General features: G+C 37.8%; 1 protein-coding gene across 1 annotated transcript; it reads left to right on the top strand.

Moving 5' to 3' along the window:
• The first annotated feature begins 2,700 nt into the window (after nucleotides 1–2,700).
• On the top strand, nucleotides 2,701–7,358 carry LOC124834537 (phytosulfokine receptor 2-like). The gene has a single exon (XM_047309244.2). It carries the CDS (start codon nucleotides 3,957–3,959, stop codon nucleotides 7,119–7,121), a length of 3,165 nt encoding a protein of 1,054 aa, XP_047165200.2. The 5' UTR covers nucleotides 2,701–3,956; the 3' UTR covers nucleotides 7,122–7,358.
• The last annotated feature ends 10,456 nt before the right edge of the window (nucleotides 7,359–17,814 follow it).

The raw sequence follows: 17,814 nt of genomic DNA, 5'->3' as shown, positions 1-17,814 counted from the left end.
TTAAAAATAAAAATTTAATTATAAGCGTTATTTTCTTTATATAATAATATAAATAATAATTAATTTTAAATGACATATTTTAATATTTTAATGATAATATTTGTTTAATTTTTAATTAAATGAGTTTGGATAAAATTGGTGATGAATTGACTCTAGTATATTTTTATATAAATGTCATGACTTTTAATTGTATTTGTAATAAATAAGTGGATTGAGATAAATTGTTCATATTTTTTTTACACAATCTTGTATTTTATTTAATGAATAAAAAAAACATTATTATTTTGTTTAATAAAAGTATTATTATTGTTATTTTATGTGATATTATTAATTATCTAAACATAAAGTACTTAAATATATTGTTTATGGTCAGTGTTAATAAAACAATTTAATTATATATAAAACTTACTTACAATGAGTATACATTGAGTATGCGGATAATTATTTTTTAAATTTACTTGGGAGTATCTTCTTATTATCTCTTAGTCCTTTTTCTTACTATTATTTAATTTCTTTTTCATTTTATTCTTTACATCTCTATTCTTAATTATGAATTTTATATGGTAAGTTAAAATATTATTAAAAAAAAGTACATCTATTAAATTCTTAGCTGAGATAATTAGTATATTTTATTTTATAATGAACAGAATCCATTTGTAAAAAAATCATGATAACAGGGACTAGAATGCCTTAATAAATTCATATAAAAGTTTATACGTTATTTAATAATAAAAATATGTTAAAGGAAATAGTTTATTTCTTCTGATAAATATTTAGGCTGTGTTCGCATGAGAGGAATTCACTGTTTACAGTGATTTGCGAGCGACGATAGAGAGAGGTGAGTCTGTTCGTTTGAAGTGATTGTCGAAGACGGAAATGGACGGATTTGCGGGATGGCACGGTTTCAACAATCTTCGTATTATTGAGATGATTTGCGCGGATTGTTACCCATTTACACATTTGCCCTGGCCCAATTGCGTAATACCGAATAGATAATAACATAAAATATTACCCACATAGTTTGGCACTGCAGGGAGATGCTCACTTTTGGTGTTGGTCAAAGGCCATTCATAGGGATGACTGGGTTATGCAGAGATAAGGTTCTCTACTTGACACAACCCTACACTACACTGCAAAGATTCCTGCCAAACAGTAAAGATTCGTGCATGAGCTGGTTTCAATTACATGGATTTTGAAGTTCAGGAAGACCCCTTCAAAAGGGAGGCACATCTGTTTGGTGAGTGTACGAGTGTGTGAAACAAGCGAGTGTATGAACCAGAAAGTTTGGTGTATGAGGATGAGCTGAAGTTATGTGCAAGGAGAAGAGGAGTTCATATCAGGTAATGGTGAGGTGTGAAGAGTTTTAAATGTTGTTGCAGGTTGGAGGCATGTGTGGTGGACGGCCGGTGTTGAAGACGAAGAAGGGTGGTGTGTTTTGAAGGGAAGGAAATGGGCGGGTGAAGATGAAGCATGCGGTTGAAGAGGAAGAAGACAATCATGGTTATGTAAAATACAGTGCAGAGATGTGGCTACGGGTGAAGGAAGTTAAAACCGAGGGTGGTGTAATCAGTTATTGGACGCTGTAACCGGTTACGCTGCAGAGGATGAAAACGAAGCCATACGTAATCGGTTACGCACTAAGTAACCGGTTACCAGCATTCGAAAATTTGTGGCGTTTGGCTTTGAAAATGGCAAATGAAGGAGACGAAGGTGGAGCATGGCGGAGCCTGGACGATGCACAGCGGATGGCCTGCAGCTTCTTCTTCTTCTTGACAGACCCGCATGAAGGTGAGGAAGGTGGAGGATGGTGGATGATGGTGGAGGATGGACGTAGCAGAGGATGTGATGCATGTTGTTGTTGTTGTTGACAGACAACAGCTGAAGGTGATGAAGGTGGATGATGGTGGAGGGTGGAGGATGGAGTGTACATAACAAATTGTTCAAAACATAACAAACTCTTCCAGAATAAATTGTTCAAAACATAACAAATTAATTGGGTCCAAACTAGAATAAATTGTTGAGCTGGTTGGAAGCCTTCGGCTAGGGTTGCAATTGCAATTTCACTTCTTCTGAGTTTGGTTTATTTTCGTTTTGATAACTCATTTTTTTATTACATTTTTAAGTTCTTAAAGGTATGTTATTCTTTCTATTGGGTGTGGTAGTGTCGTAGGAATAAATCCAATTATAGATTCAGTAGTATCAATTATAATAATTTGTTTTAAATTATAATAATTAATCTTTATTAGCAAATTGTTGTATATCTATTTTTTCTTTATTTAAGTTAATTGTTAGAGCTAAATTGGTAGAATTTGTTCTCTTTACTCTTTCCAATTAGGTTATCAGTTTTGTAATTTATACCACAATAATCAAACGATGAAATCAATTCATTCAAATGCTTTTCTATATAATTAAAACTAATTATTATAATTGATAAGCAGTTCCAAAAATTGATGTTTTAATAGATGTTGTTTGCAAATTACTTCTGAGCATTATAATTTTTTTACTAAATTCATTTTACTTCTAAAAATTATAATTTTTTTAATAAATTCATTTTACTAAATTATAATTTTTTTACCTTTTAAAAAATTAATTTTAATTTTTTTTTAATTTTTTACTCTTTATAAACATTTTTACAATTAAATATAACATTAACAAATAACATTTTATATTACTAGGGACATTTTGGTAATCTTTAATTTCTACTAATTAAACAAATTTTTTAAATCTATCACATCAATCAAATCTTACACTAATTCTCACAAACTTTACTTCCAAATCCACTCCCAATTACCCACAAATCTACTCAAAAAAACAACAACAAAATTACCCTCAAATCCACTCAAATCCATTCAAATCATCTCCCTCAAATCATCTCCCCCAAATCACCCTAAAAGAACACAGCCTTAGGGATTCTGAGTAAAGAGAGAGAACTTTCCTTTTCTGTCTTTTACCTTACTACATCTCTCCTACATCATGTTTTCTTGATTTGAGATTTCTGCTATCCTTGTCTTCCTCTAGATTCTATCGGTCACTGTTTAGGTTTGAAAATCAGAGAGAGCTGACAGCTATTACTCTTGGAAAGAAAAAGAAAGAAAAAAAATCAAAATCTTAGAAGGAAGAAAACAATTAAAAAAGGTTTTGGTTTGGAAGCTGAAGGGGACCCGTTTGATGAAAGTTTGTTGAGAGTAGGTTCTCAGGGCACTGTTCTTGGTTACCCTTTTCTTTGCTCTGCTTCCTCAGTTCACCTTTGGGCTTAAATTTCAAACCTTTCTGGTTTCTGCTGCACCAAGTAAACACAGATTTCATTGTTGTGTGAAAGGGTTGTCTTTGGGGTGTGTTTTGAGTCCCGAGAGATCCCGTTGGATTTCTTCATGCTAAATGGTAGCTGTTGAGTTGAATTGAGTTTTGAGGTTATGAGTTTTTGTTTTTTAGCTTAAAGATCTTACATTTCAGGTTGGAATTGAGGGATCTTACACCTCCACTTGTGTTGTTGATTATTGTCTTACTTTCATTTTTTTAATGGCCACTGTTGGTTGCTTCGTCCGCAAGCTGTTGCCATATGGTCCCTGTTCTACTTACTTTGGTGTTTGGGGATATGGGATATAAGTATCTTCATTTGGGCATCTTATCTCTTTCTTCGAGGGAGGTGCTTCTGAATCTGCTTTCAGTTTGAGTAGGGGTTCTCCCACTGTCTAGATCTCTTGTTCTTGGGATTTGGTTTGGTGGGGATTGGTAGTCCAAATCTTTACCTTCAAATTGTGGCTTTCCTTTGCAAGTTGCAAGTTGTTTGTTGCAGTTTGAGGTTGAAAGTCTTGGGGCTGTGACTAAAAGATACTTCATTGTAGTTCTTCTTCTTTAAGTTCAACGCTGCACTTTTCAGTGATACTAGCTTCTGCTGTGCTCATGGGAGCTTAGTCCTGATTTTGAGCAGAGTATATATCAGTTTGGTTTCAGCAATGGTGCTGCTCAGATGTTTCTCAATGACACTTTTGCAATGGTGTTTTTTGGCTTGCTTAGTTTGCTTGTCACTAGGGCTTAATAATAATCAAGCCCCCTGTGACCCTCATGATTTATCAGCTCTGAAGAAGTTTGCAGGAAAACTTACAAGTGGCTCTATCATCGCAGCATGGTCCAATGACTCTGTCTGCTGCAACTGGTGTGGAGTTGTTTGTGACAATGTGACTGGAGGTGGTGGAACAGTTACGAGTAGAGTGACCAAGTTGATCCTGCCTGAAATGGGTCTCAATGGTACAATTTCAGCCTCTTTAGCACAGCTAGATCAGCTCAGTGTGCTGAATCTTTCATTAAATCACCTTAAAGGTGGATTGCCTGTGGAGTTCTCCCAGTTGAAGCTGTTGAAGTTCCTTGATGTGAGCCATAATATGCTGTCTGGACCTGTTGCTGGAACTCTTTCTGGTCTGCAATCCATTGAAGTATTGAATATTTCTAGCAATTCACTTTCTGGAGTTCTCTTCCCTTTTGGGGAGTTCCCTCGTCTCCTTGCTCTCAACGTGAGCAACAATTCATTCACTGGCGGCTTCAATTCACAAATTTGCAGTGCTACCAAAGAACTTCACACCCTTGATTTGTCAGCAAATAATTTTATTGGTGGTCTTGAAGGCTTGGACAACTGCACCACATCTCTCCAACGGCTGCATTTGGATTCCAATTCATTTACTGGCCCTCTTCCAGATTCCTTGTATTCAATGTCAGCCTTGGAGGAGCTCTCAGTCTCTTCCAACAATATTTCTGGCCAGTTAAGCAAGCAACTAAGTAAGCTCTCTAACCTAAAAATTCTGGTGCTTTGTGGAAACAGGTTTTCTGGGGAACTTCCAGATGTATTTGGGAATCTTTTGCAGCTAGAAGAATTAGAAGCTCATGGCAATTCATTTTCTGGACCCTTGCCCTCCACCTTGGCTTCATGCTTTAAGCTCAGGGTGCTTAACCTCCGAAATAATTCCTTTTCAGGGCCTATTGGGCTTAATTTCACTGGCTTGTCTTATCTTCAAACACTCGACCTTGCTACTAATCATTTCACTGGACACCTTCCAACTTCCCTGTCCTTTTGTCGTGAATTGAAGGTTTTAAGCCTTGCTAGGAATGGCTTAACTGGCTCTATCCCTGAAAACTATGCAAACCTAAGCTCACTTTTGTTTGTATCCTTTTCAAACAACAGCATTGAGAACTTATCTCGGGCAGTATCTGTTTTGCAGCAGTGCAAAAATCTCACCACTCTTATCCTCACCAAGAATTTCCATGGTGAGGAAATTCGGGAAAGTACCATAGTAGGATTTGAGAGCCTTATGATTTTAGCACTTGGAAATTGTGGTCTTAAAGGTCACATTCCTTCTTGGTTATCCAATTGCAGGAAGTTGGCAGTTCTTGACTTGTCTTGGAACCGTTTGAATGGAAGTGTTCCTTCTTGGATTGGTCAGATGGACAGTTTGTTCTATATGGATTTCTCGAATAATTCTCTCACAGGAGAAATACCGAAAAGTTTGACAGAGTTGAAGGGCCTCATGTGTGCAAACTGTAATAGAGAAAATCTTGCTGCTTTTGCATTCATTCCTCTCTTTGTTAAGAGAAACACAAGTGCAAGTGGACTGCAATATAACCAGGCCTCAAGCTTCCCTCCTTCAATTTACTTGAGCAATAACATATTGAGTGGAAATATATGGCCCGAAATTGGTCAATTGAAAGCACTACATGTCTTGGATTTAAGCAGGAACAACATCACTGGTACCATTCCTAGCACTATTTCACAGATGGAGAACTTGGAAACCTTAGATTTGTCTTATAATGATCTTACTGGAGAAATTCCTTCATCATTTAACAACCTAACTTTCTTGTCAAAGTTCAGTGTGGCATATAATCGGTTAGAGGGATCAATTCCAACTGGGAATCAATTTTTAGGCTTCCCAAGTTCAAGCTTTGAGGGAAACCAGGGGCTTTGTAGGGAAATTGATTCTCCTTGCAAAATTGTCAACAATACTAAGCCCATCAGTTCTTCCGGTTCTTCCAAAAAGCTTGGTAGAAGCAATGTCCTTGGCATAACTATAAGTATAGGGATAGGGCTTGCACTGCTTCTTGCATTTATTTTGCTAAGAATGTCAAGGAGGGATGATGATAAGCCCATCGACAACTATGATGAGGAACTCAATAGCAGGCCACACAGGTTATCCGAGGCACTTGTTTCCTCAAAGTTGGTTCTTTTCCAGAATTCAGATTGCAAGGATCTTACAGTTGCAGATTTGTTAAAATCCACAAACAATTTCAACCAGGCAAATATTATTGGTTGTGGTGGGTTTGGTCTTGTCTACAAGGCATATCTTCCAAATGGTACAAAAGCAGCTATCAAGAGACTTTCAGGTGACTGTGGTCAGATGGAACGTGAATTCCAAGCTGAAGTAGAGGCCCTCTCAAGAGCTCAACACAAGAACCTTGTTTCTCTGAAAGGATATTGTCGGCATGGCAATGACAGACTGTTAATATACTCGTACTTGGAGAATGGAAGCTTGGATTATTGGCTGCATGAGTGTGTGGATGAAAGCGCAGCTCTAAAATGGGATGCAAGACTGAAGATTGCACAAGGTGCGGCACGTGGATTAGCTTACTTGCATAAGGGTTGTGAACCATTCATAGTGCATCGTGATGTTAAATCCAGCAACATTCTTTTGGATGACAAGTTTGAAGCTCATTTGGCTGATTTTGGTCTCTCACGACTACTTCAACCATATGACACTCATGTGACAACTGACTTGGTAGGAACTTTAGGATATATTCCTCCAGAATATAGTCAGACACTGACAGCAACCTTCAGGGGTGATGTTTATAGTTTTGGTGTTGTTCTTCTTGAGCTTCTAACAGCTAGAAGACCTGTGGAAGTCATCAAGGGGAAAAATTGCAGAAATCTGGTTTCTTGGGTGTTCCAGATGAAATCTGAGAATAAGGAGCAGGAAATTTTTGATCCAGCAATTTGGCATAAGGATCATGAGAAACAGCTACTAGAGGTGCTTGCCATTGCTTGTAAATGTCTAGACCAAGATCCTAGGCAGAGACCCGCTATTGAAGTAGTTGTTTCATGGCTTGATAGTGTAAGATTTGATGGTTCTCAACAGTGATCTTAGTTGCATTGGTGTCCTTGGGTTTTGGTTGGTGTATCATTTGACTACACAGTTGTAAAGCAAGTTTATTGTATGAAGGTGTAATGTTATTGATATAGTTACTGCCTTATATCGTTCTTTAGTGCTTTAGTTCATTAAAACTGATAGGTGTAATATGTATAAATGATAATTTTGGCAACGAGATGGTCTTGCAATAAACAGTTTGAGTATTTGTTTTTTTTTTTCCGTTGATAATTTGTGGACAATTGTTAGTGATTTTAATGTAATGTCTTAGTCGGACATGTTTACTGTGCCATGCATGTGCATGTGATGCATAGTGATTCCTGACAAAATTATTTCTAATACTTCCAAATGTACCTGCCTTTTCTTATCGGGCTGACTTCTCGGCATGGTCTAAATCACTCAGTTTTGGATTTTTTTGTCTATTCCTGATTGTTGGTAAGATTCACTGTCTGTGGCTAATACTTCCGTTTTATCGTTGTACCTAAAAGGCATGCACCATTTATTTTTCTTAACAAGATTTGGTTCCAAGTATTTACAAATGATATTGCAAAATTAGTTTTTACACTTCATGTAGGTCTTTCCTTTATTCTTATGAAAACCTCACCTATGCCATATGTAAGGTATATCTGTCTGTGACTCCTTATATGTATTTCAAAAGCTTGCGAGTGAGAGCAGTGTAATATACAAATTATTTTATACTTAATGCTTCCTTGCTCTTTTTGATTTGAATCAAAAGCATGCATGATACCTTGTTTTTCAACCTGCCATTTACTTTTGGAAAACAAGGACTGAAAAAGATTGGAAGACTTCAATTTTCAAGTCAAGCAGTATTTTTTATGGGAAGAAAACACTGACTACTCTCTTGTAAGAAAACTGGTCTTGAATCACAAGAGGAGCAAGATTTCTGAGTGGTCAAGGAAGAAAGGAAAAAAGAACTCTGAAACATGGGGCATCATGGGCATAACAAGGTTAGTGGAATGTGCACTAAGGAATTTGAATTGGGTGATAAAACAAACCCCATCATAGCAGTGATGTGAAATTCCACTGCCATGTATTATTATACATGGGAGTGTCTTTTCCATGTTGAAACCCTTCCCAACACTCAAAAAGTTGCTTTCTGTGGGAAATGGAGGAAATTTCTATGGGTGCTTGAAATTCTATATTAGCCATAAAGTTTTGATTAACCTAAAATCCCATGAAACCAACCACAAAGTTGCAATAACACATTTAAATATATGTTTAAGCTTTTTGGGATGCTGAAATCTCTCTCTCTCTGTAGCAACTTGGTGTGTTCGACCTCTTCTAATGTACAAACTGGGTGGTTATAAACATCTCCAAGCATACTCTCTTCCGTATGGTGACCAATAATTGCTTATATTTAATGATGTACTTTATTCATAAAAAAAGTAGAAATGATATAGGTCAAGTCATCATCAATGAAAGCAGATTTGATACGATTATTTAAAATTGGAATTTTTCAACAAAATATGGGGCAGGTAAGTTGAAGAAAGACAATTGCATAATAATTTTCTTTTAATAATAATTTTAATAATAATAAAATAATGCAACATCCAAAAATACAGTTTAAAACTATATAGTAAAATAATCACATTCAATAATAATTCAGATCAGTCTTACACTAGAGTAGGGCGAACGCTTATGGCCGAACGACCTTACATAAAAGAGTTACAAAATTTAACTAAACAGGTTAAGAAAGTTTAACCGAACGGTCTACAAAAACTTATACCGAACAGTCAAAATAAAATCAAAAGGGGAGGTGATCGAACGACCACCTTACTATACTAAACTACTGACCGAACGTCCTACTCTTCAGTCTTCACTTCTACCTCTACCAAATTTTCTTCTTCCAGCACCTCTTCCAGCAGCTCGTCTCCTTCTGCTCACATCCACACGGATGATCATTGCAATGACAAAGACGGACGTACCAAACCAGACAGGACAGGAAAACACAGGGTAAGCTTATATAGTTTAATTCAAGTATAAACATACATTTCTCACATTCAAACACATAAGATATTTTTCAGCATACGTTTCAAGCAAGGCCTAATACTAAACTGACTGTCCGAACTGTATGAAATCTGTGTAGCTACGACGTTCGTGCACCCGGGTGATGTAATAACTGGAATACCCTCATCAGCTGCCACCCGAGGTTAGTCCTATCTGTCCAAAGTAACCCTAAGGACTAGGACCTCCTGTCGTTCCCACACATGACCTACCCCTCTACGTGAGGACGAGTACTCACAGAACATCAGGATGAACCGCCAGCTTAGCATAACCACATTCATACATTACAAATTCCAATATTCATTTATGAGTCGTTCCTCCCCGGAACGCTCGTCCATAACTCAACACATTTCAACTGTATCATATTCTCTTCGTCTTTCATTATCCATCATTTTAATTTCATCTTTGTTCACCGATTTTAAGGACATCAAATACCGAACGTTCAATCCTCACTAAGAATGAGGATGAACACTTGGAACGAGACAGAGAAGTCTCCCGTTCTAGAATAGAATAAGACCGAGAAGGTTACTGTCAAGTTGAGAAAGAAACCGAGTACAATTATATAACCCAAGAACGAACGTTACTTACAACATGAATCAGTTAAATGAACTGACTCTCGTGAGCTCAAACCAACACTTCAAAGAACATGTCAAGTACTAATGCTCTAGGCCGAAACTATTGAATATAGACACGTCAAGACGTTTAAAGAACCATACTTAGAATAATTCACATATAGAAACCTAATGTCAGTCAATGATCGAACACGGTAGAGGAAATTTTCTATTGAAGTTGGACGAACGCTATTTTCATTAAGATAGATCATACGAGAAACGAGTACGAGTGCTTGGTATAAGACCGAGCAGTACTCATTACGAGCGCTTGGTGTGAGACCGAGCACTACTAAAACTTATAATAGAAAGCTTGATAATTATAATAAGATACTATTGGAATAGTGTTTAAGAATAACCAAAATATACAAATACATATATTAAAAATTAAGTTTATCACGGAATACTCAGATGCAACTACGCTTGACCGAACGCTCAAGCATAGTATTATCACACGAAGACGCTCGTCCTCAACTAGGATTCTTCCCAAATGAAAGAATCCAATTCTAACCAAAATTACTAAAAATACCGAACGGTCAATGACCGTTCAGTGACGAACACACCTTTTCATAGGGGAAATTTCATACCAGAATTATTTATATTTCAACTCATTTCTTAACATATAGTTTCATAACTTTATACATTCATATCATAATCAATTTTCATATTTCATACCATCCAAACATAGAAATTTCATATATTTCATGTATCATAACATAGCACAATCATTTTTCATATCCAATCAAATCAACGAACGTTCATGCAACACATAATCATACGAATTAAATTAATAAGCTTCCCTTACCTCTGAGCGTGAACGGCCGTCCTAAAGACAGAAATACAGTTCGCCGGACTACGATTCCTTCTACCCTCAACGCTCAACGACTCTTCAAACCAAAATCAAACAACAAACCAAAATGGTTCAGAATGAGGCTATGAATTCATGCAACAAGAACTGGGTTTGCATGTGTCCTAGAACGAACGGTTAAGGACAAGAAGAACTTACCCGTTCAGAACTCGAAACTGTTCAGTTCAAAATGAAGCTTTGGACGCTGGGAGTGCTTCTACGGTGCCTGAATGGTGATGGAGAAGAGAAATGGTGAGTTTTGGTAGAGAGAAGGGAGAGCTTTTTAGAGAGAAGAAGGAGAAATGAAAGATCAGAGTTTTGGAGAAGAAGGTGCATGCAAAGAGAGTGTGACGTAACTTTCAAAAACTCAGTTTTACTTAAAACGAACGTCCGCTCATCTGCTGACACCTGCATTCCACTATTTGATTTTCAGATCCTTGTTGCTTGACACCTGGCGTCCGTTCAGAGGGGTTTTGGGTGCGTTTTTAATGAGGTCTGACATTCTTAGATTTATTAGAAAAGTAATATTTTTTTTATAAGTTAAAACAATGATTTAATAAATTAAAATCACTTAAAATCAAAATTAAATAATTTTCTCTTCTTTAATCTATCATAACAAGTTTTTAATAAATTAAAATAACTTAAATCTAGAGTTTTTTCTGGTTGTTATGTTGCAATTGATTAAATCAACTTTTTTATCAATTAAAATAACTTAAAAGGGATTTTAACAAATTTAAATATTGTTTTTAAAAGATATAAATCATACGAGCTAAATTTTAAAATCTATGTTAATTGATTAAATTAGTTTTAAAGGATGTATAAATATTTTGACATCTCTTTTAACTCTTCATGAAATTAAATTCATTCTTCCTTAAAACATACTTTCCAAAAGTGATCTTGCTTCATTGTTGTGATTAAAATCTTTAGTCCGAGAAGAATATTGTGTGTGATCCTTCAACTAATTTTTGTGTTATGCTAAATCATTTTTCAGGTGATTTTATTTCGTGTTATTTATTTTCATCTCTAGTTATTGTCCTATATAAGGTTTCGGGTTGATCTTATCATAGTATTTCACAAGAGATTGATATAAGGCTTTGTAAGGTTCAATAACTTAGTTTTACAGTGTTTTTCTTTCTCTTTTTTAGTATGTTTGTAAATAATTGAAAGACTACTGGAGTGGTTTGGTTAGGGTGAGTGAATAACTCGATGTAGTTTAAGAAAATGAATAAATACAAATGGTGATTTTTCACTCCTACAGATTTACTTGTCATATTGTGAATCACTTTTGACATATATCTTGCATATTAAAAAATATCTGAATTGAATTTTAGTTTTTTTTTTTTTTTACAAAAGTTGATTTGCATTATTTTCAATCAAAAATTGTTAGAAAGTTTAATTCAACAATCTTACTTGTATTCTCATATTTCTTGATAAACACACTCTCTTAAATCAAGATATGTACATCTCATGTATAAGACCTGATATTAATAGGTGGTTCGATAACGATTTAGATGTAATAATATACCCAACAAACATAAAATTTCATTAGGATAAACTCTAACCATGATTGTGATACTATGCTAATAAGTAGACTTTAAGCTTAACTGAATGATGGAAGAAGGATCCAGCTGATTTTGGTGGTGGAAGCTATCAACCAGATCTTCTTCTTTGAACGAATATAGACGCAACTGCTTATATTTTCACAACTGAATGACCGATGCAAGCAGCTAGTGACGTGAATGAATGGATGAAAGAACACAACAAAATGAAGAAGGATTGAAAGAGTAGGTATGTTTAGTGGAATGAAGACGTAAGGAATCAAGAGGAATTGAAGCAACACTCTAATCAGTGGTGATAAACTGATGAAGTGGTGATGGAGAAAAATGGAATGAGGGAAGACATTTGGGTGCTGAAATGTGATCCAAATGGGTGGAGAAATGCTAGGAATGGAAGCCTAGCTAGGGAGAGAGGCTAGAGGAAACTCTCAAGCTCTCTCTCGATGACCTTCAACAAGAAGAAAGTTCTGGACAAAATCAACAAAAAACAATTCTTCATTCAAATTAAAGGTCCTTTTTACAATGGCTAAGCAAGCTATTTAAAGGAAACAAAACAAGCTCTTGGTTCACGCCTAACGTTATCAATGCCAGTTGTGCAAGGATGAAGAAATGTGAGTGGCTATGTGGGCAACAAGCTAGCAACAACACGTGGACAACAAGCTTGGTGCAGCTTCAACCGCTGAGCTCAAACCCTCATTCGCTGGGTGCTACGATTCTTCACCTTCAACCATGCTGGTTGTTGGAATGTGACACATGTGGGCTTCCAAAGCGGCTTGCTGGACAACTGGACAATGCCTTTATGCATCCAAGTGAAGATTTGGCTTGCTTCTCTATTCTTGAAGTTTCCTTGCTTCTTGATGTATCAAGCTTCTTGGGTAGTTGATCCATGATTTCCTAGGCTTATTAAACCCTATAAAATAGCATACAAACATGTTAAAGATAATCCTTCTAAGACTTAGACAAAGAAAATTAAGAAAGAGCCTTTAAATGTCCTTCTTTACTTCCCTTTCTTAGCCTTAGCTTTAGTTGGTACTCCTTTGAATGAAATTCCCTAAATGGGTTTCCATCATACCCTTCCTCTTGAAAAATGGTTTGTCCTCAAATCGGGAAGATATAAAGAAACACAACTTTGGTTTATCACTTAATGTATGAATGTCCAAACTTGCTAAACCAAATTCAATTTTCAGGACAAGTTAAACCACATGATATCCAAGCATAATATTTAAGCAAGTATGGTTAACTATATCTAATCAAGCACAAATCTAACACAAAATTACACAACAGATTGAAGAGACTCCCTATTCAGCTTGGTGTAGTTTATGCAGGTAGCAAAACCCCTTTTGCTCCACTTTATCTACTCTTAGTGTTAGACTTCCCACACTTACAAACTACTTTTGAACAACTTTAGTACCTGTAGAGATCAACCAAAAAGAAGACTGCACACCTCTAAATAGTTAGCACAGTTCAAGTTCAAAACTTATTTAAGGACTTAAACAATAACACTCTCAATAAGAAATTTGGCTCTAAGATGCAGCCACACAAAGCTCACAAAATCATTTCTCTCTTTGGAAGCTTAAAGCACTAAAAAATAATGGAAAGGTTTGGAAAGGAGATTCTCTCTTGGCAGTTCAAAGCTGGAGAATCTTTCAGACCACCACCACCTAAGATGCTACCAATCACACAGACCTTTCTTTCAAATTCCAGAAACCAAAGTGTAACATCTTCTCAATTCAGAAAAAGGTTAGGCTAAGGCGCAGATCAATATAATGGACAAAACAAATATAACAGAACAGGACATCCATCAAACAATGAAAGTGACAACACAACAAAGCAACTAACTCAAGATCAACTCTAGACCAGATTACAAAAGCAAACAAAAGCTAAATTAAAGAACAACAGATCAGAAGTCACATGTGATGTAGACACGCTAGTAAAAATATGCTTTTTAACTCGTCCAATAGACTTCGGTCTAAGAAAAACCGAAGCCTATCAGAAAGCGATGACAATTTTGTAGTTTAGATGAATTTATATGCCTCGGTTCAGTGAGAACTGAAGCATATAACACATATTACGACCTATTAACTCGGTTAAAGGTGGAACCAAGGCCTATTACCTCGGTCAAATCACCCAATCGCACCTTGATGAGTCGTTATTTCTTGAATTATATTTAGTTTATTGCACTTAAATAAACCAGGGAATTGTGTTTAATTGTTTGTTACTTCCCCGTTTTCCGAATTCTGCTTAATTTGGTCGGAAATTTGTAATTGTGCTAATTTGGGTTTTTTGAGCTGATTAAGTGCATTTTTGAAGTGCAGGAAAATTTTGGAAATACATTTTGGGACATCAGGAAGAGTGCCAAATAAATTCAAGGCTCTCCATATAGACATTTTAGAATTAATTAAATTGTAATTCAGTAGTTTAGAATTTCTGTATCAACTTTTACATTTTGGGACAATTTTTGGTAAAGTAGACTAGACCCAAAATGTGAAGGAAAAATGACTTGGCACCTTAGGGTTTTTGTGTGGACCCCACCCTCATTAAAGGGGAGACACACGGCCTTTAGGTTAGGCCGCCACTTGACACGGACCACTTACTCTTTCATTTTTTTGGACCTTAGTCTTTTTCCGAGAACGCTGTTTTTTTGATAATGAAGGAAGAACAAATATTCTCTTTTTCTGGGAGGATGAAACAGTGATTCATTGTGTGTGATGGGTGATTTCATCTTCAAGTAAAAAACGCTGTGCCCTTGTTTTATTCTGCTACACTATGCACGTTATTTTTCTTGGCTTGGAGAAATGATGATTTAACTTGGGGAGGGGCTGGAACGTTTTTTTGAGTATTCACTTTTCAAAAAGAGGGGCGCTGATTCCAGTAGCTGCACGGTGATGGCTGGAAACATTTGAAGGAAGCACACGGTCGGCACAACATTCACGTTGTTGAGTTGGAGAAAAGAGAAGGGCTGGAATGAATGGTGTGCACGGTCCAGCAGTAGAGCAGTAGGTGAATTCTTTTAGAAGCTTTCGGTCCACGCTGATGCTAGAATGAAATGGAGGCAAGTGGTTGAATGTAGTAGGAGAATGGTGTGCACGCGCTGATGCTGAAGGGAGCACACAGCTCACGATTGTTGGCAGTAGGGAGCGTACGGGAATGGTGCTGGAATGAAGGGTCACGACTGGAAGCATTGAAGGGTAGCAAATGTTGATTGAGTTGGAGAATGGTGTCACGTCTAGGAAGCACGCAGAGAGGAGAGTGGAGTGACGCTTTGGAAGAAGAAACGGTGATGAGGTGAAATGCAGTGCACGGTACCGTGATTGAGCATTTCAATATGAAGAAGTGATTAGGTGGAGCTGGAAGAAGTGAAGCACCGAGAGAAGTTGGCAGACGCACATGTGAGTCATTTCTCATTTAAAGGCTCTCGGTCCAGCAGGTGGTGTCACGGTAAGCGTGTGTGCACGTTGCTTGAGATGGAGTGCGCAAGTGGTGGAGAGGTGTGGATGTTGAAATGCTGAAGCACGGGATTCAAGGGGCAGTGGTGTCACGTTTGTGAGGTGCTACATTGGCTTTGATTCACGGCCTGGGAAAATGCTCAAGCAGTGAATGTTTTTATTCATTTTGTTGATTAAGGAGAGCACATGAGTCACGTGAAATGGTAGAAAAAAATTTATCTTTTCTTATTTCTTTTGCCTTAGGATATTTTACATTATATGTGGAATTGCTTGTCATCTTTTTAATTAAGTGTTGCATTTTAATAGCATGAAATTGTGTTGGGATATTTATCTGTTGCTGTGTTCAGTTTAGTGTTTTTATGCACTTGAATACCGTCAATTATATTCGGTTGTGTTAGATTTTCAAGTTTTAATTTAGTTCATCCGCATTCACAAATTTTTCACAAACCCCCCCCACTGCGTGTTTGATCTGAAACTGAACCCAAATTGGTCCTTGAGAGACGACCTAGGAGTCACTTCCTAGTCTATACTGCATTCTTTTATGCACAACTTTTGTGGGAGGTGTGATCCTCTCAACACACCTCACCTACTCTCATCTGCCCTTTTTCATTTTACACGGTGGACTGTTGCCTCTCGTAGAAGTAGAAACAAAGAGGTTTTCTTTCCTCTCGCAGAAGCAGAAATAAAGAGGGTAATCTCTCTTCTCCTACTTGGCAGCCACGGCACGAGGAGGTTCTTTCCCCATTGAAGCAGCTTGCGCTCTGGCAAGGATGACGATGGTGAGCGGAGGGGAGGCACGATGGTTAAGATGAGTACCGCGGCGATGATGATGGGAGGCTCGCCAATCTAAGGCGTTTGGCGTGCAGAGAAGATGGTGCCTTGGAGATGATGGTAGGTTCGCCGATCTAAGAGTTGAACGAATCGTGGTGGTTTCTATGGAGGCGAGGTGGCGGCGAGGTCACAGCGAGGACGCAGCGAGACCGTAGTAAGGCCGCGACGAGGTCGTGGCGAGGTGGCGGCGAGGTCGTGGCAAGGTCGCGACGAGGGCGTCCTGCAGCGGTGGCGTTGGCGAGGTGGCGGCGAGGTCGTGGCGAGGGCGTTCTGTAGCGATGGCGTTGGCGAGGTGGCGGCGAGGTCGCGATAAGGTCGTGGCAAGGTCGCGGTGAGGGCGTCCTAAGGTCGCGGCCAAGGGGAGGCATCAACCTTCATCTTTTCTTCTCTCTGTTCTGGTTTGGCCTTGCAGGAGCCTCCTTTCTTCCCCAAATCGTTCTCAGAGTTGGTGATGGCAACCTCCGCAATGCTCATTGCATCAAAACCCATACTTTTTTTTTGTGTTATTTTGGGAGCAATTTTGTCAAGGCTGGTGTATTTGCTGTTGGAGTGCTTGCTTCTGAGATTTGGTTCTTAATCTTTTGAGAATTGGTTCTGTGAAAGGAAAGGAAAATTCAATAACCACTGTGGACTGTTTTGCTTGGACTGTGGACTGTGCAACGAAGAGGGAGAAGTGAACTGTGCATACCGAAAAAAAAACACGCTATTGCCTCGGTTATCTAAGAACCGAGGCATAATCCTATCTCGTTTTAACCCGGTTAAGAAGAAGGAACACGAGATTTGGAGATGATGATAGGTGAGAAATGAAGGTAGAGGTCGAGTTTGTGAGTGAAGAAGGCTTACCGAGATGATGAACGACTTGCGGTGAGGAGATTTCTCTCTCGAGAGTGAAGACGCCAGGAAGCTGAAATTGAGAGAAATGAGAGTGATGCTCTCTGATGCATGAGAGAGAAACTAATGAATGATGTGGCAATGCACATGCTGATGCGTGCAAAGAAGCTGAAATGTAGTTGCTAAGGCGCGCCACGCAGAGGAAGTGGATTGGTGGAGAAGCGACGTCGTGGAGGAGAGAGGTATGGAAGCACGGTGAAAAAAATGGAGAAACGAAAGAATGGGGTAGCTTGCTGGAAGGTGGCTAGAGGAAGTCTTCAGACTCTCTAGCCTGACTTTCAAGACAGAATAGTTTCAGATTCATAAAACTCAATTCTCATTATTCTCAAAAGTGAAAATTACAAGAGAGGAGCTGGGTATTTATAGTAACCCATGCTCCTTGAAAGCTAAGATACGTATACAATGAAATGTAAAAGTACAAAAAGAGGATTATGTAATGTAGGATTCCATCATACCCTCCCTCTTAAAAAAAGATTTGTCCTC

The sequence above is a fragment of the Vigna umbellata genome, chromosome 6 (genome assembly GCF_029865625.1).
Source record: "Vigna umbellata cultivar VRB3 chromosome 6, Vumbellata_1.0, whole genome shotgun sequence".
Classification (NCBI taxonomy): Eukaryota; Viridiplantae; Streptophyta; class Magnoliopsida; order Fabales; family Fabaceae; genus Vigna; species Vigna umbellata.
Note: the sequence above shows the minus strand (reverse complement) of the source record. Positions and strands in the feature narration are given on the sequence as shown.